General features: G+C 35.3%; 1 protein-coding gene and 1 pseudogene across 1 annotated transcript; one reads left to right on the top strand and one right to left on the bottom strand.

The window, feature by feature from the left end:
• Positions 1 to 7,167: 7,167 nt before the first annotated feature.
• LOC148586169 (protein FAR-RED IMPAIRED RESPONSE 1-like) lies at positions 7,168 to 9,388 on the bottom strand (annotated as a pseudogene).
• A 9,535-nt stretch (positions 9,389 to 18,923) lies between these two features.
• On the top strand, positions 18,924 to 22,649 carry LOC148586168 (serine carboxypeptidase-like 17). The gene is made up of 14 exons (XM_088515444.1): positions 18,924 to 19,065; positions 19,153 to 19,298; positions 19,583 to 19,659; positions 19,764 to 19,886; positions 19,987 to 20,089; positions 20,285 to 20,322; positions 20,768 to 20,869; positions 21,278 to 21,364; positions 21,582 to 21,743; positions 21,851 to 21,922; positions 22,010 to 22,128; positions 22,233 to 22,346; positions 22,430 to 22,484; positions 22,566 to 22,649. The coding sequence occupies exons 1-14, from the start codon at positions 18,953 to 18,955 to the stop codon at positions 22,647 to 22,649; spliced, it is 1,395 nt and encodes a 464-aa protein (XP_088371570.1). The 5' UTR covers positions 18,924 to 18,952.
• The last annotated feature ends 417 nt before the right edge of the window (positions 22,650 to 23,066 follow it).

Here is a 23,066-nt window from a genome sequence, read left to right as displayed (position 1 = left end):
AGGATGAACTAAGTATTGTTTGTATGTATGTATTATGTGCAGAAGTGGAGCAGAATACTGCACTAAGGAGTGTAAGTATGGATATACTTACTGAGTACTAGCTTTGTTTTATTGTTATAGGAATTCTTATTTTGTCTTATTGATATAATTTTGCAATACAACTGCTGCATAATGTGTCTAATAAAATGGGCTGATAAGATAGCCACCTTAAGAACAAGCTGGGTGGATTGCCGCGAGGAACTGTCGGTATCTCAGTGGATGGGGGTATATAACCGTCCAACAGGCCTAATATATAACTAAGTTGGGGCGGTGTAGTTGCTAGCACCAAACAGGTAAACCTCTAAAGTGTGAGGGACATAATGGACGTAAGCGGGCTGAGAGCTCATGAGAAGAGGTTTGAAGAAAGATTATCATAAAACACAAACTAATCTGTCATTACGCTGCATTCACAACTCATTCATTATTATATATTTTAGTCTTTAATCTTATTTGTTCAAACTAGTCTTTTTAGTCTTTATATCTAGGAAAATAGATTACTCACTTGTTTGCCTATGTAAATATGATAACGTCATCTTTACATAGATCTTGATGCAGGAATAGAAAGTGACGATGGTCCTTTTACTGGTTTTGATGGTTGATAGACCATCTGCTGCAGGATTTATGCTTACTCTATGGAGCAAGTCTCATTTATGTTAATCGCTTTTATTATGTATGGTGATGTGTGTAAACTTAATAGATATTACTATGTTAATTTAGGTGCCGTCTGTGGCATATATTTGGTACACCTAGTGTGTACATATGTTGTAATGAAAACCATGTTTCTATTTTATTTAATAATATATCACCTCGAGGTATTTCAGTTAGCTCAACTGTGTTGTGTCAGTTATTCCTAGGTCATAGAAAAAGAAAAAAAATATACATATTCCGCTGTAAGATTGTATTTTCTAAAGTTGCAGCGTCACGACTTCGATATTTGCTAGTTCAAATATCGGGGTGTTACACTGTTTTTGGGTTAACCCTTGGATAATACAGAGAACGTACGCTAAACCCTTTCACCCAATGTGTAATAGTACTGGATGTACGCCCCTATAGTATCGGACGTCCGCTACTTTTCAAAATAGTTGGTGAGCTCCTTCAGCTTTTCTCCTCTAGAAATATCAACCCCCACCACCCCCTTGAAACCCTCATTCCATCCCCAGGCTCTCTGTAACCACCCTATATGAGTGCTTTGTGAGTTTTGAGAGAGAAAGGATGAGAACTTGTGTTCTTGCCAATTTCCAACGTAACCACTTGCCCGTTTTATACTTTCACTACTGTTTTATTGCTTTCCTGATGTTTTGAGTTTTCAAAGGATGTTATGTTAATATTTTTACTCCTTTCCTTACAAAACGAGAGATGTTTTCAAAATAGTTTCAAAAGCTTCTTCGATTCCTTGTATTGCATGATGTTGTGTTTTTCCTTACGTTACATGTGTTTGTTTAATAGCCTAGGAAGAGATATGATAGCCTATAGGTTCTTTAAAAACATAGTTTGGAGCTTTTGACGGATTGCCTAACTCACTGACCGGACGTATACCCTAGAGCTCAGACGTACGGCCAAAAGGCCAAGCACCCACCCCTAAGCCCCACTCTTATGTATTTTAGGAACTAGCAATCCTTTTGATAGATAAGGCTTAGTATTTTACTCGTAAGGATCCTCTAGTACAGTGCGTAATGACAAGTTGTATTTCGTTATAGCAGGAGTTAGCAATGTCGGGGGATTCGAGCGAGCGTACGAGGTAAGTAAACACTTACGAACTCTTTCCTTAAAAATGTGGGATATGTCAGTTGACTGACCACGAGTATGATATGAGCATGTCTACTTTTCATAATAACTCGGTAACTGCTTTAATAATTAGTTGATAAGATGCATCATATGACATGGGCACCAATACGTGCGGAATAATGGTCATGGGCTTACTATATAGACTTCATTCTATGGTCAAATGTGTGTGTGGGGGGGCTTTAGATCCAATGGTTTCGTGACCAAGACGCAACCATTCCCTAATGGGTGGTCACTATAGGACGAACATCATTAGTGGTGTGGGCCACCCGAGGTCGGACTCGGTCGTGCCACTAATGGGATGGACGGTTGAGTACAATGGCTGGTGCACGGGCATTGTATTACAGGTCCATCGGGACAGTGCAAAACCTGCTGAGAATGGGTAATTTCTCGGGTGGACCATACATAAGAGTTATGACCTACAAAGCATTAGTTTTCCTGCATTAAAATACTTAGGCGATTGCCGCCAGGAGTACACCACTCTTTTATTAACCAAACAATACTTTTATGGTGTATTAACGGAGACAACACCTCTTTTAAATATTTACTAAAACTGCACGTTTATTTTTGTTTAAATGAGCTCAATCATACGTAATTGTAAGGTTTACTTACTAAGTCGTTAGACTTACGCTATTATTACTTTTTTAGGAAATTTGTTTCTAGAACCCGAGAATGGTATGGCTACCACTACAGACTTTGCTTAGGATTCTTCAAACTCTTATTAAGTTTGTCTTTTATTATTAATTAGTTGCTACATGTCTTTATGTTGAGGATTTTACTTGTGTTATAATGATTTATAGTTCTGCTCAGATTACTTTCACCTTCCTATACATTAACTTTAATAATGGTTAGAGGGACGATTCCTCATTTGGCCACAAGTTGGTTTAAGTGGGGTAATTGCCAGTAACCCTACCAGGTTAGCAAAGACTAATTTTGAAGCGTTACAGAAGGAAATGTTGATGGCATCGATGTAAATGGCCATGGAAGATGTCTTTGAAGTGCTGGGGACAGAGCTGACGATGCTAAACTTTGCTGAGCCATGGAAGGACAGAGGCGGGAGGCTGTGCACAAAACAAAAGAAGCAGGTAGATGTGGGTTGTGGCTCATTCTTGCTCCTCTACCTTAAGCAGGGTACTTTTGTTCTTCAAAAAAGAAAGGCGCAGAGAGACCCACTAGACCCATTAATAGAACAAAAGGTTAGACAATGAATTGATTGGCTCATCAAAGGTGACATACAATTTTTTTTTTTTTTTTTCTTAACAAACATAAAATCAAAAGGAGGACGGCTGTAAAAGGTGGAAACATTGTAGGTGAAGAGCCGTAGGGGTGGTGCCGAGGGAGAAGGCGCCAGATCTAAGCCATGGACGGCTGGGACGGTAGCAGAGAGATCAAACTGGGCTACGAGTGGTAGAATCCAAAGCTGTATGTGACAGGAGGTAGAGCATAGCTGTTGGATTGGCGGAAGGCACTGTTGACATTGTACAATTTTTTCTTTTTCTTTTTTCTTTTTGTTTGGTCATATACATGTGCAAGATCTATGGTCAAAGGATCTGCAAAAGTATTGACCATCAATAACAAGAAATCAAAAAAAAAAAAAAAAAAACAAAAACAAAAAACAAACTAAAAGAGAAATTCATAGGGCCACTGATCGGACATTAATGTTAGCTCAAATGCTCTGATATCATGAAGAAATTCATAATACTATGAATATTAAATGCGTAAATAATAAAATAGGAATAGTAAAAATAAACAAGATATTTTTCGTGGTTCGGTCTATGACCTACATCCACAGATAAAGCCCTAAAGGGTACATTATGCTTTTATTCAATGGATCTTTTACAATACATGATACTCTTATTTATAGAAGAATTAGGGTAGATATGTTTGGTAATCAAATCAAAATAATTTGATTACCATCAAATCTAATTACAATCCAATAAATCAGATTTAATTATCATCAAATCTAATTATAAGAGATTACAATCAATTACAATGAAATTAAATCCCTTAATATTCTCTAACAACATAAAAGTAAAATCAAAAGGAGGAGAACTTTTAACAATAACCTCAAAACAACTAGACATTAGTGCCAAAACTAAAGTTACTAGGAATATGTCAAATAAATGACTTAGCCCATAAAGAGAACATAGGCCACCAAAAAAAGGCAGTAAGTGTAGGCAAAATTCCATAAACGGAAAAACCTACGAAGATTGGATCGAAACCAACAACAAATAGGCACTGCCAATGCTTGTATCCGCCACTGGGCATTAGCAAAGGCTAGATCGAAACCACCGAAGATAAACCACACCACAGGAAACTAATTAAACCTGACAACCAGAGCCTGGAGGAAGGATCAAGTAGTCAATTAACTGGTAATTGACTACATGGTTCTTCTCTTAGTCTTATTTCATGAGTAACAAAACTTAGGAATCTCATCGTCTCTGAAGAGAGTCTGCAATGGACGACTTTTCACTTATAAACATAGATAGTTATAATTTAAACCCACAATCAATAAATACTAGAGTGAAACTTGAAGCATCATAAGATAGATTAACTAGCAAATGTTGCGGTTACAAACAGTCATCAAATAAGTTATAGATCAAGTCTAACTGTTCTAAAAACATATTCAAAGTCTACACTTAACAAGGTACATCATAAAAATGATCATAATCATACCCTGGCTAGTGGCTCCATCGGCATCCCACATAAACTTGAGCCACACAAGATCTAGGTCCTAAAAAATGATCATGATCAAGTCTTTCACGATAACTGGATGCCTTCCGAGATTTATATTCTGCTTAACTATCTATAACAACATGGCTATACACATAGGGAAAAAAGATACATGAGTAAGTCCGATGACTTAGTGAGCATAAATGTACATGACGTACACATTATTTTATGGTGAACTCAATTGTTGATAAATTACAGACAGTAGTATGGGGTCATAGTTTATCATATTATCATTAATGCAGCATAAATATTGTATGTTGTAATATGAGAATCATGTTATAGTTCAACTCCATACGGTCTACCCTAGATATTACCCTTTCTTGGCAGGGTTGGCGCTGTCTTGAGGGACCTGTAATACAATACTGGTACCCCGGCTATTGCACATTACCATCCACCACAGTAGTAGCCTGACCAAGTTCGACTTCGGGCGACTGAGGCTGCTAATGATATATGTCCTGTAGTAATCACCAATCAAATATGGTTATGCCGGTCATGAACAACCATTGTATCCGAGGCTCATATATAAACATAAACATCTTTTGGCCATAGGATTAATTTTTACAGTAAGCCTATGACCGTTATTCCGCACGTACCGATGTACCATGTCATATGATGCAATTTTGTCTTTTTGTCATTATCTTGCGTAACCAACATATATTTTCACAAAATAGAGTTGATAGCAATAAAAAATTATTTCATGAGAGTTTGAAATATCCATGTTTGGTACACATAAAATAACCATGCTGTGCGGAAAAAATAACAACACATATCCATGCGCCTTATGAGCTCCTCAAATTCCTCTAGAGGTTTCATAACCTCGTAATATGAGAAAACGCCGATTATCAGTTCTAAACTCGAGCTAAAAAAAGTCCTAGACCTAAACATGTTCAATATAGAATTTTTGTCTAACCATCGAACATTCAAATGTTCGGCCACGACATCAAATATTCGGACAGAGGGTCGAATGTTTGGTGTTGGGCAAAAAATCCATTCCGAATAAAAAAGCCAATAAATCACTTCTAAGCAAGTCCTAAAGTCTTAACACGATCCATAATAAAGTGCTAACCCAAAATAACATCTTCATATAGAAGAAAATACGTCTAACATTATTGAAACGTTAACATATGCTTAAACTAAAATTCAGACCACCATCATCACTATAAGCTTAAAACCTACAAACTAGGCTGAGGAAAAACACTTAAAACATAACAAAAGCAAGGTAAAAGATGAGTTACAACAGGATGGTTACTTCCTTGAGAAAAAAAACACCAAGATCTCTCATTCTCCTTCAACATGCTCACACACTCACAAGGGCTTCCCTTGAGAAAAATTGCATAACCTCCAATTCTTTCATCTTATGGCTCCTAAATCTTCGCCAAGCCTTGTTGTCGTAACAAAGCCCACATCTTGATGCGCCAAAGACTGAAATTACTCTCACCATCAAACTTCTCAACTTCAAATTTTGCAGTAGTCATCCCACAAAATAAAGACCCAAGCTCTTATACAAGTTTGTTGAGATAAAAATAATTCTAGGATCCTCAATGAAGTAGAAAGTAGTAGAATAAAAAATTGAGTTGAGATATTCGGCAGACCCATGTCCGCCCAAGGTCTGCCCAGGCCACATCAGACTAAAAAAAAAAAAAAATTAGTTTAGAAAACTGCACATTCTCTCTTCTTCCCCTATTTCATCTCTATCTCTTCCCCCGATTTCATTTATCTTCCCTCTCTCTTCAACGACGGCCAGCAACAAAGACCACGACCCCGAGCAACGCTGATGACAAGCCAGCCACATCTCCAACGACGAACTACAATCGTCAAAATCCCCAAATTTCAGAATCTCCAACCCATTGTCAAAATCTCTCTCCCTCTCTCTTTCTCCTCTTCCCTCTCCCCTCACCAACGGCCGGCCACCGAAGACCATGAACGCCAAGCACTGCTTATGGCAAGCGACCCATGTCTCCTATTTCATCTTTCCCTCTCCCTCACTGACGGCCGGCCACGGCCGAGAGCCAATGATGCCGAGAAAATTTGGGTTTATGACGATTTCATTATATATGCATGGGAGTTTGAATATAGTTCATACTTTGTAGATTCTTGAAAGTGTTAATTTAAACTGCTTAATTTAAAAAGATCAACTCTACTTGATGATGATTTGATTATTGACTCACCCTCAACATTTATACACAAATTCTACGAATCAATTTAGGACTTTACATAAATGAAATTCCTAAATTGATTCATAGAATTTCCTGCAGATATGAGTTCAATTTCCTGCAGAAATAGGTTAATTTTTTTTTTTCTTTGACAAATGAAGTGGGTTTAATTCATCCAAAAAAAAGTTGGTTCAATTCGTGGCAATATATGAGAATTGATGAGCTTCTGTCATTTTATATTTTCTGGGGATTTCAAAAGGCAATATTTTGTATTATATCACAAGTCATGATTTGATTTTGCAGATTTCAACCTATGTCTCTTAGTCCAAATCTATTATACCAAAGGGAGCTGCATACCAGCTCATAGGCTCCTCACAACCACATGTATTCCAATAATTTGATACAAGCAAGATCTTGCAAAAGGATATAGCTGGACAAACAAAGCTTTTTTTTGATTGGTTTAGTTAGATGTTGGTGGGAGACAATTTCTATTGTAGTGCAAGCAATTTGACAAATTTGTGTCACTTGGTTGATTCTTTATTCCTTTTGACTTCCTCACCACCACTTTTTCAACTTTAGACACTTTCCTTTTTGATGCTCGCTTCCCTTTAGTACAAACCATATGAGGACTAAGTACGTTTTGACTTTCCACTATCATACTACTGGACACATTACCGGTAGTAGATGCATTTGAGAGTGATTGGGAAAGTGGAATTCACTCATTCCTTAGTCCACTTAATTTCTTATAACACTCAAAAACATGATTTTTCACTATTGTGTAATTGTCCACGGTTGTCGCTCCAATTGATGCTAACTCAAACATATCTTTGCATAGGTTGGATTAACGTTCTGCAGTAGGGTTGTCAGTTAAGGGATCATAACTACTTTTAATAAATTGATGTTTTCGCTTCAAGTCCTTCCTCCATCAGTTGAGAATGTATTTTTCTGGCAATACTGTAACATCAAGTGTGGTCAATATTCATATGGCATATCTACACAAAATTCCTCTTGATTCAAAATAGCAACAACTGCAGTTCACTTCAAATGAAGCTTCATTATAGTAAACATTAAAGTATACTTTTTTTGTGTAGAAATCATTGATTTCTACCTGTTCAGTCACTTGATAAGTACTAATTTCACCTTCACTTTTTAGAAGCGAGCCAGTACAATACAACACCTCCATAATCTCCTCTTCCACTTCTTTGAAATTTGCATGGGTGTAAAGTCGTTGAAATTGCTTCTCAAAAGAAAACCTACTTACACATGAAATCGTGACATTAAAATAATTGAAATCAGCAACACTCTCATTCTCAACTTTCTAACGCAAAGCGTTATCGTATTGATCCACAAATTCCATCAATGTGGTAGACGAATGCACGTAACCATCAAAAAATGCATTCATACTTTCACTACATTGTGTGGTAGTCATGCTGGCCCAGAATACACCTTTCAAATATGTTAGGACCTAAAATGTATGCTCACTATATAAGGTACGCAGCCATGCATTATCCTCCAACTTATAACACTCCGGTAGACTTTGCCAACTTGCATCAAACACATCACATGTCTGAGAATTATACACACAACTTATTAGGGCACTCTTAATGGCGTGGTACTGTGAATGTGATCCAAATATATCAAGAATTTTTTTCAATATGTGCCATAAACAAAATCGATGTCGGGCATTTGGGAAAACTATATTGATTGCACTTTTCATAGCCTTATCTTGATCTGTTATAATTGCCTTTGGCGATCGGTCGTTCATACATTTCAACTAAGTCTCAAACAATCATAAAAATGTCTCTGTATTCTCACTTGATATTCGTGTTGCCCAGAAGAGTATTGATTGCCCATGATGATTTACTTCCACAAAAAGAACAAATGACATTTCGTACCTATTAGTCAAATAAGTTGTGTCAAATGTAATGACATCCCCAAAATCTTCATACAATGTCCTAATTCTTGCATTAGCCCAAAACACATTTCTCAACCTATACTCATCATCCAAATCCATCTCAAAGTAGAAACCATCATTTAATTCCTGCATTCTGCTGAAATAGCCATGAAGTGCTTGAGCACCTCCTATGCCTAGGCGTAGACGTCTTGACTTGGCAATAAAATTATGACAATCTTTTTCTCCATATATCTTTTTCTCCGGCTTTATCATTTATCTCAAGCTTACTGTTCGCAACAAGATCCAAATTCTTATTGCATCTAAAAAGTCTCACTTGACGTGGGCTTAAATGATGATTATGCTCAACACGTGCACTAGTTACACACCATTTTGTATTAACTAACTTCGCATTAAAACTGGCCTTACACTCCGTTTTTGTTGTTTGACTAGGGTCACAAAAACTATTACTTGAGCTGGGTTTTCTGCTACCTAAACGTGCACATCCTAGACTAAGGTAATGTGCATACCATTTTTCATCCTTTTTAATCTTCTTTTGTACCACCCCAAAACCCTCTTTCTTCGCATAACTACTATAGTAAATATTAAGTTCGTTTATGGAGCTAAATGCCATTCCCTTTTTAGGTTTCTCAACATTTTCAACTTCATCTATGAGCTTCAACACGGACTTGCCATTGCCCGCATTATCTTCCGACACTAAATCGGCTACAGTTTCATTTTCGGCAATATCAAAACAACTAAAGCAAAATTTAGATTGTTGTGAATGCATTTATGAGTGTTGAGTCCCACATTGAGAAAATATAAAGAAAAGAGTACTTAATATATTTAAGTGGACCTTAGCCTACTAGCTTTGGCTTTTGGGCTAGAGTTGTGTTCAATTATGTAAATTAATGTACTCTTGGTAAAAACTCCATAACCGCTTTATCTCCCAACAAATGGTATTAGAGCCATGGTTACCTTCTTGGACTCGTTGGGTTTAGAGTTGTGTCTTCATTCGCAACTCTTGATGTGAGACACTCTTGAAAATGTAAAAAGAATCACAAGCGAGGAGGAGTTGGGTCAATGTAAAGAGACTCACAAGTGAGGGGAGATTGTTGTGAGTGCACTTGTAAGTGTTGAGTCCCACATTGAGAAAATATAAAAGAAAAGAGTACTTAATATACTTAAGTGGACCTTAGCCCATTAGCTTAGGCTTTTGGGCTAGAATTGTGTTCAATTATGTATATTAATGTACTCTTGGTAAAAACTCCAAAACCACTTTATCTCCCAACAAATGGTATCAGAGCCATGGTTACCCTCCTGGGACGCGTGTCTGGATGCGTTGGGTTTAGAGTTGTGTCTCTATCTGCAACTCTTGACGTGAGACACTCTTGAAAATGTAAAAAAACTCACAAGCGAGGGGGAGTTGGGTCAATGTGAAGAGACTCACATGTGAGGGGCAGATTGTTGTGAGTGCACTTGTGAGTGTTGAGTCCCACATTGAGAAAATATAAAAGAAAAGAGTACTTAATATACTTAAGTGGACCTTAGCCTATTAGCTTAAGCTTTTGAACTAGAGTTGTGTTCAATTATGTATATTAATGTACTTTTGATAAAAACTCCATAACCGCTTTATCTCTCAATATAGATGAAGTAAATACGAATAATAACATTGACTAAGTCATGCTAAAAGAATTAAATGAAGATTAAAAGACCCAACATACCATTTTGGGGCTCGATTTCAAGGGGAGACGGAAAATATTTTTTGACGGTGGGTTGGAGATTCTGAAATTTGGGGATTTTGACGATTGTAGCTCGTCGTTGGAGATGTGGCCGGCTTGTCGTCAGCTGTGCTCAACGTCGTGGTCTTTGCCGCCGGCCGTCGGTGAGGGGAGAAGGAAGATAGATGAAATGGGGGAAAGAGACAGATGAAGTAGGAAGAGACAGAGATGAAAAGGGGAGGTGATGAAATGGGGGAAGAAGAGAGAATGTGCAGATTAATCTAATTTTTTTTTTTTTTTTTTTTTTTTTTTTATAAGTTCGATGTGGCCCAGGCCACGTCAGACCCTGGACGGACAAGGGTCTGCTGTATAGCAGGACTCTAAAAAATAACCTAGTCACACATGACACCAAAACTTAAGTGGTTCAACTTAATAAGCTTACATTCACTGACTCAAATAACCCAGAGAAAATTCACTATCAAAAGAATGGAATACAAAGAGTAGTACAAGTAAACTACTTAAATTCAAACGCTCCAATATACCCAAATCTCACATAAAAGAGAATTAAATACAAAAGAGAAAATACTTTCTTAAGTCGTGAAAAGTTGTGGCACTCTTTTTTTCACACACATGAAGTTAGTGCCTCTTCTCCCTTTTCCTTACCCCACGTAGTTGTTGCCCTCTCTCTTCATCAAATGAGTCAATGTCTTCAATATATATTGGTTGAGATGGTCAAAGTGCTACACGGTGAAGGAAGCAAATGAGGCAAAATGAGTGGCTGAAAAAAAAAAAAAAAAAAAACCCACAAACTGCGACCAAAAATAAAATGGGCCCACTTGTGAAATACAAGTCATCATTTGACACTTGAGGTGTTCCAAGAAGAAGCAACCTCAATATGTCAAATTCCACTAAACTCCTAAATTATGTTGGGCAATTAGCCAGTATATAGTCATGCATTCTAAATTAGATTACATTGGATAATTAGCCAGTATATGGTCATATACCCCAGATTAGAACATCGAGCAATTGGATTGGTTTATTGGGATTGGCTTCCCCAAATTGTTTTACCTATGATAAGTCATTCAAAGGGTTTCAGTTCATCACCAAAATCCTATCTTGTGTGATTGCTCTATTAGTTTTTATTATTTTGTGGATTTTTTTTTATGTTTGTGCATTATTCTGCTAGTTGTGTATTGCTGCGTAATTTTTACAATTTGGCATATTTAATTACTGCATAACACCAGTTCCCCCCACCCCCCCCCCCCCCCCCCCCCCCTTCCCTAGTGTCTTTGGAATCAAAACTCTGTTTTTCAATTTCAATTTCATTATTCTGCTATGACATATTTAGCACTTTTTTTTGAATTAATATTTCCCTTTAAACCCTATTAAATGGGCACAATAATGTCACATATTGTGGCTATTGGATAATCCTTTTTGATTGTTCATGCACTTTTGCTAAACATTACATATTAACATAAAAAATAAATAAATAAATAAAAAATAAAAAAACTATTATGAAACCTTATGATCCTAGTCAAAAGGTGTTACTTAAACTAAAAGCCATTCAACTATAAAAGGTCATATTTCCAATAGGCCGTACTTTCTTGGACTAAATTATAGTTAACCCAAGTGTGTCTAATCATTCAATTGCATATAAATCGTTAAAGGCTTTTAAGCCTTGCTGTCTAATATTGATAAAAAGAGATGGCTAAAAAATGTATTAAAAATCTTATAGTGGTTATTATAGAGTTGTATATCCTTATTGTAGTTAAAACACATGCTAATAACCATGCCCCAACCTATTTCGCTCCTTTAGTTCCCTTCAATGATCCTAATTTCTCTGAACTTGATGGATCTTTGAAGCTAGGCCATGAAGAGCCAAAGCCGAAGCGAGAGTATCAGACGTCGGAGATCGAGGAGAAAGATTCACACCAATGCATACTTGCCTTACACAAAAATATGAATATTGTCAAAAAAGAGGGGTACTAGAAGGAAAATTGATATACGGTAAGTGTCTTACTCGTGGTTTTACAACCTGCCTTACACATTATAAAGAAGAAGTTGTAGGTCCGGGCATTGAAAGTTGCTTAAAGGATGCGTGGCAAATAGTCGAGGAAGTCTCACGCTACTTGGAATTTATTATCAACGATGTTATGAAAGGCATGTCAAGAGACGCCGACACAATGCATGAGCTCCGGTGTTGTATTTGGGAAAGAGTTCCTGACTAATCTTTCTTTATCTCTCTCTTCATTGAAAGAATGCACATATATGCATGAAAAAACATATTATATTTGGTCATCTCCATCGAACATTTGGGTCTCCCATCAAACATTCGGTCGGAACCAAAGTCCTAAAATCTTACTTTCAATGAATCCTAATGAATGGGGGTAAACCCGTTAACCCTTCTACTTATGCCAAACATAATATAGTAATTACTCGGGATACTACAGTAAGAGTGGGTGTATTTTGAGTTGTTTCTAGCCGAAAAGGTCACGTGCAAGGCACATGAATACTTCTGTTATCCAGCATATTGGTCAGCGCTAACAAAATTGTATGTTTGCCACAAAATGGTAGTTTAATATATATTCAAGTGTCACATTTGTTAGTTCGTTAGACTTTTTTGAAAATGGTTGGTAGTTAAGAGGGCGTAAATATATTTTTCCCTATTAATTTTCTAATGTGGCAAGTAAATTTTTATTATGAATATTTATTTTAATTCACCGCAAAACATTGAACGTTATTTCTTTCACATAAACCTTGACGTATACCAAAAGTTGGTTTATTCAAGTTTTCTAATTTATGAAGTACTTAATTAGTAATTTCAATACTTAAAGCAATGTCAAACATATTTGTATCACTATTCATAGCCAATAATTGTCAATAAAGTGAATTTGCACACATATGTATTTATAACCAAACAAATAAGCAAATAGAATAATTTCATTTGAATTCAAGGAATAACTTTTGATTTCAGTGAATAAAATTTTAAACCACAAAATTCCTAGCAGTACCACAAGTGTAATTATTATTATTTTTTTCTTGTCTTTTGTAATTTGAAGACAATTTTTTATTATTTTTTATTTCTTTATCTGACCTTCTATTTGCTTAACTGAAAACATGTATTTCCACACTATTCCCTATGAAAAACGCTTAACCAACTTAAAAAAAACTTGTTTATCACAATTTATGCGAAATTAATACTATGAAGCAATAAACAATTCAATCACCCAAAATATATAAAGTAATAAAGAGGCAGACACATATATTTTGGTTACGAAGAAGAAACCTTTTAGAAACCGATTTAAAAGTAAAACCTTTTCGGGGCAGCCAAACCCAGGAAATCACTATAAAAAGATTATCCAGATATTACAAACATTAGGAACACTTACAACCCTTTGCAAGACCTTGGCTCTGTTAGATCGACAAACCTATAATTCGTCTCCTTGTTCACAATCTTTTACAACGTGATTTTTCTTTATCGGACTCTTCTGATAGACTTCTCAACCGTAGATTTATCAAATGAATACCTAAAACTCTAAGAGATTCAATTTAACGCTCACCAAATATGATCTCTCTTAGCACAGCCTCTGACGAACTCTTTGGGGTGAAAATTCGTGCATCTCTCTTCTATAATGATGTATATATAACCCCGACAAAACCCTAGACCTAATTAACTTAAAATCACGTTTTTGGGCCTAAAACTTATAGGGTGTCTGAACAGGTTAATAGGCTGTCCAGACAAGGCTTTGTAGAGCAAAAACAGAGTTTCTGAAAATGCGGTCCAGACCTGCGGAAGGCCTGTCCGAATAGGGCATGCAATGGGTGAAACAGTATTTTGGAAATGCTGTCCAGCCTTGATCAACAGCTCCGATCGATGGGCGTTTGTGGTTCGATTGAGCTAAAATTTTGCAGAGACGTTCATAACACATGAATCTACATTATGAACGGTGAAGATTGGATTCTGAGTATTCTATATCAGTATTTGAGATTATGAACAGTAACCTATGCATTTTGGAACTGAATTAAGCCAACACAAGAATTAACAAACTCACCCTTTGGCAATTCGGTAACAAAACCAAAATGCCTAGCCAATCCCATCATCTCCCCATATTTACTCTCCCTTTTTGTCACAGAATGACAAAAGGTCTTTATGTTTCCTAAAACACTTCACAAAATACATCAAGGCATATGTAAAACAAGAATACAGAAATAAAACTCATGATAAAAAAAATGACATAGATTGTAAGATCATAAAGAAACATCAGCAAAACTCTCACTCACGGTACGACTCAAATATCAACAAGAAACTGAAAAATCAAAACATGTTTCTCCCCCTCAAAAGTCAAATGAACACACATGATATACACATCAATGACTCATGTATTGCACAATGAATATCTCAAACATGCTCCAAATATGCAAAATATACATGAGACTAGAAATGGCAAGAAACTCATATTGCTTAACCCAAGCAAAGAAAAATGTTCCATTCAACCCGTGCTTGTCTGGTGCGTGTGTAAGCTATCCAAAGAGAAAAATTTTCAATTTACAAAATGAGGAGAAAGTTTCACCACCATGAGGTTTTGACAAGTATATCAAATCAAAAGTCAAACCTTATCATACTAGGGCTTAGCTACTCTCATCTTATACATTTCTCTTTGTAAAACATTTTGCACAAGTTTGACAAAGTGAAATAAATTCCTTTTGGAATATGATCTTTTGATTTTATTTGTTTCACTATTTTATTTATTTTTCTCTTTGAGAAAGTGTCCTTAAACTTTTGGTGCTTATCACAAAAGAGAAAGCAGGAATTTTTAAACCCTAGGTTCAACTAGCATATGGTCAATTTGAAAAATATGACTAGTCAAAAACCTCATATGGTTACCTAATAAACCTCACAAATAAAGTAAAACAAAACCTCAATTTAAGCTTAAATGTGCACAAGAGATAAAGCATAGGCAAAATGTACCACATAAGCTTAGACTTTAGGTAACCACAAAAACAAGTCCATTGATACAAATTTTCATCTCATATATATTAAGAACATTCCAAGACGCAAGGAATTAAATCCATAAAAGCAACATGAGAAATTAATGGACTATCTAGGTGTATAAGACAAAAGAAAGAAAAGAAAACAATCAAAGCAACATATTTTTGTCTTTTTGAAAATTTTTACAAAAAAAAAAAATGCACACAAACAAAAATGCAATGCAAAAAAAACAACATGCTTGAATTGAAATTACAATAGGCAAGACATGAATGTCTTTTAGCATTAAACTTTCATCACATATTATAGGTCCCATTACAAAATAATGATTTGGTTTAATAACTACTTCTAAGTCTTCACAAGACATTACACATTCATGAACACTTGATTAGCTAGTAGACAAAAATCTTGGTGGTCCGCACACAACATCTCATCTATAAGCCTTTCAAAGATCATAACATATGAATTTCTTGAAAAATCCTTTATGAATATGCCTCATAACAAAAATCTCAAAACAACTATGCATACACTTTTCATACAAAAAGTGTAACAACGAAAACAATGCACTGCATAAACAAGAAAGCAAACACCAAAAAAAAAAAAAAAATGCAAAGCAAAGAAAAATAACATGCTCTAGGATATTCAGAAATAGGCAAAACACTCAATCCTAGGCCTGTTATAGACTCACCTAACTCTAAGTGAGATCACTACCACTCCCCTTCAATGGGTGAATGTTATAATCCTTCCTAACCCACTCTTGAACAATGTTAGGACCATATTTATGACCCACATAGGGTCTCAATTTAAAACAATTTGGTCAAATATGACCAACTTTGCCACAATGATGACAGGTGGGAACAAACCTTTGAGATGGTTGTCTTTTATGAGGAGGGATATATTTAGACTTTGATATAGGCAAACCCGACTCTATATCACATTTTTCTTTCTTAGGAGAAGCCGAGTTTTTCCAAAGTCTTTGTGATTTAAATTGAAACCAGTTTAGTTTGATGTGACCAATAATCCCACAATGGTAACATGTCGGAACAAACTTAGCTTGAGTTTGTTTCTTGGAAGAAGTCTTCGATTTGGGCGTCACACAATTATTCAAACAAGAGGTTTTGCCCTTACTTAAACAGACTGTATTAGCCTTGACTTCTTTAACATTCACAAGCTTAACAAATAAGGATTTTCTTTCAGATTTAGAAGCATGTGAAGTAAAGCAAACACCATTATCAACAATCATATTATGCTTGTTATCAATGCAGAAAAAACTTTTCAGATTATCACTAGAGAATTTTTGTGAGAGTTCTTTTAAATCATTCTTAAGTGATATATTCTTTTTAACAGGCACAGACATCTCAAAATTTAAAGAATCAATCAAGGCATGTGATTTAGAAATTCATTCGCCAAAGACTCTTTTTCTTATTCTACAGTTTTAAAATTCTTACAAAACTTTTTGTATTTGTAGGACAGTTGCCTATAGTCATTAGAGAGGATCTTGTACACATCGTCAATATCATCAAAACCAAAAGAGTCAATGACAAGGGACTGAGATGTATTCATAGTAAAAAAAAAAAAAAGAGTCAAGGATCTCACTCAGGAATTTAAGCCAAACAGAGTGAACCCACTCTGATACCAATTGAAAATTGCTTAACCGACTCTAAAAACTTGTTTATCACAATTTATGCAAAATTAATATTATGAAGCAATAAATAATTCAATCACTCAAAATATATAAAGTAATAAAGAGGCAGACATAGATATTTTAGTTATGAAGAGAAAACCTTTTAGAAACCGATCTAAAAGTAAAACCTCTCCGGGGCAGCCAAATCCAGGAAATCACTATCAAAAGATTATCTAGAGATTACAGACACTGAGAACACTTACAACCCTTTGCAAGACCTTGGCTCCGTAAGATCGACAAGCTTACAACTCGTCTCCTTGCTTACAATCTTCTTCAATGTGATTCTCCTTTATCGGACCATTCCGATAGACTTTTCAATCATAGATTTATCAAATGAATAACTAAAACTTTAAGAGATTCAATTTAACGCTCACCACATATGATCTCTCTTAGCACAGCCTCCGACGAACTCTCTGGGGTGAAAATTCGTGCCTCTCTCTTCTATAATGATGTATATATATACCCGACAAAATCCTAGACCTAACCCACTTAAAATCATGTTTTTGGGCCTAAAACTTACGGGGTGTCCGGACAGGTTAATGGGCTGTTTAGACAGGGCTTTGTGGAGCAGAAATAGAGTTTCTGGAAATGCGGTTTGGACCCGGGGAAGGCCTGTCCGGATAGGGCATGCAATGGGTGAAACACCATTCTAGAAATGTTGTCCAGCCTTGATCAACAACTCCGATCGATGGGCGTTTGTGGTCTGATTGAGCTGAAATTTTGCAGGGACGTTCATAACACATGAATCTACATTATGAACAGTGGAGATTGGATTATGAGCATTATATATCAGTGTTTTTAGTCTGTAAACAGTAACTTATGCATTTTGGAACTGAATTAAACCAATATAAGAACTAACACTCTATACACTTTACTTATTGAGCTGCATTTCTCACTTATATCATTTTTCTTTTGTTTTAGATTAAATTGGAGGCCTCTTACGGCAATGTACGAGATCCCATACTCGTTACACATAAGTTTTCAATTTCCTCTTGTTTCAAATAATTTTGTTGTTGTACGTTGTTGTTGACTAATTAATATTAATCATGGACAAGTCACTACAGTTGATACTATTATGTTTTTGAGATTTCAAGTTATGTTGATCGGACAATTTTGAATCCATCATTATGTCATTCGTGGGTTAAATTTTATAATAGATTTGTTGATCATGTTTTATGTCTGAACATTTTAGTATTGTTAGAGTAGCACCCCCAGCCCATAAGAGCTACGTTAGTTAATAATATGGATTAAGAGGTGCAAAGAGTGTGACAACATTAATAAAATTAAAACTGTTTGTCACTAATCACTATTGCAGCTATTGCTTTACTATGAGAGCCACCAACAAAAGGTACAATAGCATTAAACAATATATATCAAGTTGGTAAAGAAGGAAAAGGAAAATTACATATAACGAAAGGTGAAAACTTTAACAATAATCTCAAAACAACTAAAGATTAGTGTCAAACTTAAAATTATTAGGAATGGGTCAAATAAATAACTCGACCAGTAAAGAGAACATGAACTGCCAAAAAAGACAGTACTTAGGCAAAAATCGGTCAGCCAAAAAACTTATATAGAGGCTAGATTGAAACCACCGTAAGAAAAACCACACCAAAGGACAGAAACTAATTAAATTGGACAATAAGTGCCGGGACGAAGGATCAAGTAAAAAGAATGTCATAGAAGATTAAGGTGAGATAAATGGAGAGAGAAAAAAATAATAAATTAGTCCCTTGATCCTATCCATAATACAGTCTTTCAATGCATGATCTGTATATATATATATATTAACATATAGATTAGCAGAAAGTTGGATAGAGGGTGGCAACCCATTTGACCCATTGGTATGAACGTGTAGCTGTGGGGCATTACTGAAATTAAGCTCTTAGCTACACTAACCAAGCTTAATTCTTAGTTGAGGTAACCACCACCTCTTTGAAGAAACCCAACCACTTTCCCAGAATGTTGTTTGGCATAGTTTCCTTCTTGGCTGTTGCCAACGTTGTTGCATCACAGTGGGTTATCAATAGCCTCCCGGGGTTTTCCGGCGATCTTCCTTTCAAACTTGAAACTGGGTTAGTGTTTTCTAATTACTTCATTTAATCTATTATATATTATTTAATTAATATACAATATTGAATTAATTAATTTATGTAATTTAGGTACATAGGTGTAGGAGAATTGGATGATGTGCAGCTATTCTACTACTTCATTGAGTCTGAGAGGAGTCCAGAAGACGATGCTCTTGTGCTCTGGCTCACCGGTGGCCCCGGTTGCTCTGCTTTTTCTGGCCTCGTATATGAAATGGGTACGTAACTCGTCCAACATGTATACCTTTGATGAAAAATAATTTTATGCTGCAGTAGATACTAAATAGTATTAATTTGAAAATTGATGATATATATAAGATAAGAAGATTATTGTAAGAGATTAATTATAAGAGATAAATTAGATTGATTGTCGATCCATCGGGAAAATATTAGGTCAGTCAACCAAAGAATAATAGTACTTTTGTTATACCTATCAAAAGAAAACCTACTTATTGCATTTATTATAAGAAATTGCCTTAATTTATTTCATAGATACTCGTAGGTCCATTATCATTTGACTATGCAAAGTCCAAAAGGTACTGGCCAAAATTGAAGTTGAATCCATACTCGTGGACAAAGGTATATGAGACTTTAGCTGCCTCCTTGGATTAATTTCAATGAGATGAGAATTAATTATGTGGTTAATTAATGTAAAGGGAAAGAAAGTGACATCAAAGTTGTAGGTTGCTAATATAATATTTGTGGATGAGCCGGTTGGCACTGGATTCTCTTATGCAAAAAGTCCCGAGGGATATAATATCAGTGATACATTAGCAGCATCAGAACTCTATGATTTCCTACGAAAGGTTAGCCAAAATTATTTAACAAGAATACTTAATTTGGCATTTGAAATCTATTATTTAATTATAATATTTGGATTTAATTTATGAGTTGCATGCGGTGCAGTGGCTTAAGGCTCATCCGAGATTCCTCAAAAATCCACTGTACATCATGGGCGATTCTTATTCAGGCATAATTGTACCAATCCTTGTTCAACAAATATCTGATGGTATGAACACTACCTTCTTGATTCATGCTTCTATTTTCCAAAGAAAAAAAAAAAAAAAAAAAAAAGACAAAAGATTGACGTCATATATAATGATGGATTCAATTCACTCTACTTGTTAATCTCTAGCTTTCTTTTTTATATATAAATTATAATGGAAGACATGAAAACATGTTTGTCCTTGCAATTTTACTGTAGGTAATGAAGTCGGTCGGGAGCCGCCTATGAATCTCAAGGTAAGTGAATAATGGTATAAGGAGGACTATAGTCATTTTTGAGTCCTCTCAAATGTGATGTACCGTTTAAAATCACTAGTAAATCAAAATTCAATAATAGTGATTTTGCATTCAATAGTGATTTTTGAAAGTCATATCACATTTGGGATGATTCGAAGAGGACTAGGGTCCTCCTTATAATATTACTCTTCAATTTTTGCTACATCTCCCCCCCCCCCCCCCCCCCCCCCCCCCCATTTTATGAGTTGCAATGTCTTTGATCTTTCCGCATCCCAAAATGAATAAAAATACCTTCTATAAGATAAATGTTTTTGCAAAAATTAAAACATTGGGAAGTTAATTAGAGAAGTAAATACATGCAGTTAACCCGAAATTGAGTAACTTTGGGATTACTTAATTATCTTAGAATATTAAAAATCAATTTGCTTTAAATTGGGAGTTGCAGGGTTACGTACTTGGAAACCCACTGACAAATACACATGATGACCTGAATGCAAGAATCCCATTTGCTCACCTAAAGGGGCTTCTATCCGATGACCTATATGAGGTGAATTTCCTTCCAGCTCTTGTTTTGAGATATCTTAATTATTGTTAGAAAGCTGGTAATTAAGATTTCATGAGTAAATAGTTAAGAAGTTTAGCTATTTAATTAGAAGCTTGTGGCTCTTATTTTCTTACTAATTTGTTTGATAAGAAAAGATTAATCTCGAAACATAGAAAAGATCTACCATTAATTATATGTCCATGGATTACTTTCATTTAATTTTCTTAAAACTCATGAAACATATTAGCTACCTTTCAATTGAATGACCTTACTAGGTTGCCCATAACCAAACATTTTCATGAGTTCTAGATGGTGCTTTTATGCTTTTACTTGGAAAATATATATATATATCTCGTTTAAATGTTGTACTAAAAACATTAGATTTTTTTTTTTTTTTTTTTTTTTTTAAAGTCAACTAAAAGGAATTGCAATGGCGAGTATATGAATGTAGATCCAAGCAATGCACCATGTGTGGACGATCTTCGGGTATTTACTGAGGTGAGTGAGAAGGCCACTTGTTCTTTTAAGACGTCATTATTTTTTAATATTATTTGAATATTAATTAAATGATTAAATTCAATATTTTCTGTTAGAACATAGGTCTCAAATTCGAATCCTACTTTACAATTTATTGCTCATGGAATTAAGACACATGAATTTATTAATAAGCTTTATATATGATATGGCATAATTGATCAACATCTTGAATTTGCAGTGTACAGAGAAAATAGTTCGTGGACAAATATTGGAACCTACATGCCAGTTATTATCCCCAAAACGAAGGGTATCAAAGTGGGATCCAGATGCTCTTAATGGGGATTCCCTAGACCTCCTCCAATCCATCTCTAATCTTCATGAACCTCGACGATGGTGTCGGGTAAAAAACGACAAGTTTATATATGTCGTACTCTATTAATTAAGATTTAACCAACAATTAATTAATATTAACTAAAATGGTTAATTAATTACTCCCTTGGTACGTAGGAATATAACTATTTGTTCTCCTACATTTGGGCGAATGATAAAAGTGTTCAAAAAGCTCTTCACATTCGGGAGGTGAGTTTATTCTTAAACTAATTATTAATTAGTCCAATTAATTTTAGTTAATTAGCAGTTAATTATTGAAAATTGAGAATATATCAGGGGAGCATCGAGGAATGGGTGAGATGCAATGAGAGCTTGGTCTACACATATGATGTATTAAGTAGTCTAAATTATCACCGCAACCTTATCAAGAAAGGCTACCAAGTTCTTATTTACAGGTAATATATAAGAATAATTGGTCACATAATCTGTCATATTTCTAATTATCTCATGGTTTATAGAGTTTCTTACCCTTATAGTTCCTCTTAATGCATGCATGCAGTGGAGATCATGACATGGTTATTCCATACATCGCTACACATGCATGGATAGAATCGTTAAATCTGACTATAGCCCAGGATTGGAGGCCATGGTTTGTGGATGGACAAATTGCGGGGTAATTATTGTAATTAATTAACCCACTTTTCTTAATCCCCACAGCATTAATTGCAATTTGTATGCCAATTCAAAAATGTGTAGGTTCACAATGCAGTACACAAGGAAAAAGTTCTGCTTGACATTTGCAACTGTAAAGGCAAGAATAAATTTCTATTTAATTGTTGTACATATATAATGCTTTATCCTAAGTAATTACCAAAAGCTAACTCTTTTGCAGGGAGGAGGCCACACAGCTCCAGAGTACAAGCCCAGCGAATGTCTTGCTATGATTGATAGGTGGTTATCTTACTACCCTCTCTAGTCAATAGCAAGGTGGAGTCAGGAATTTATCTTTGGATCGGAGGAGCCGAAATAAAATGTAATGATAAGATAATTTTTTGTCTCTTTATACTATATTCAAAAAAGTGATAAACATATATAATTCAAAATAGAAATAAAGTATGTGTTTGATACAATTGATTGTCTCCCTCTAATCCTATCAAGGGTATTTGCAAATTAAAAAGATAGGGTTGACTCGCCGGGATATAGGCAGAAGACACTTTAATGCCTAAGTGTGTATCCCTAACTTTAGGATTTGTGACCTTCTTTATAGAATTACTGTATGTAAGGCAAGTAGGCCCAATTATGACTAACATGCACACAGAGCTGGAGTCTGAAAGAGAATTAAAATCTCTTTACTCGTGGATTAAAATTCTGGACGCTACAGATTTTAAGTGAA

The sequence above is a fragment of the Corylus avellana genome, chromosome 4 (genome assembly GCF_965113065.1).
Source record: "Corylus avellana chromosome 4, dhCorAvel1.hap1.2, whole genome shotgun sequence".
In the NCBI taxonomy this organism is placed as follows: Eukaryota; Viridiplantae; Streptophyta; class Magnoliopsida; order Fagales; family Betulaceae; genus Corylus; species Corylus avellana.
This window is presented reverse-complemented; position numbering and strand designations above follow the sequence as displayed.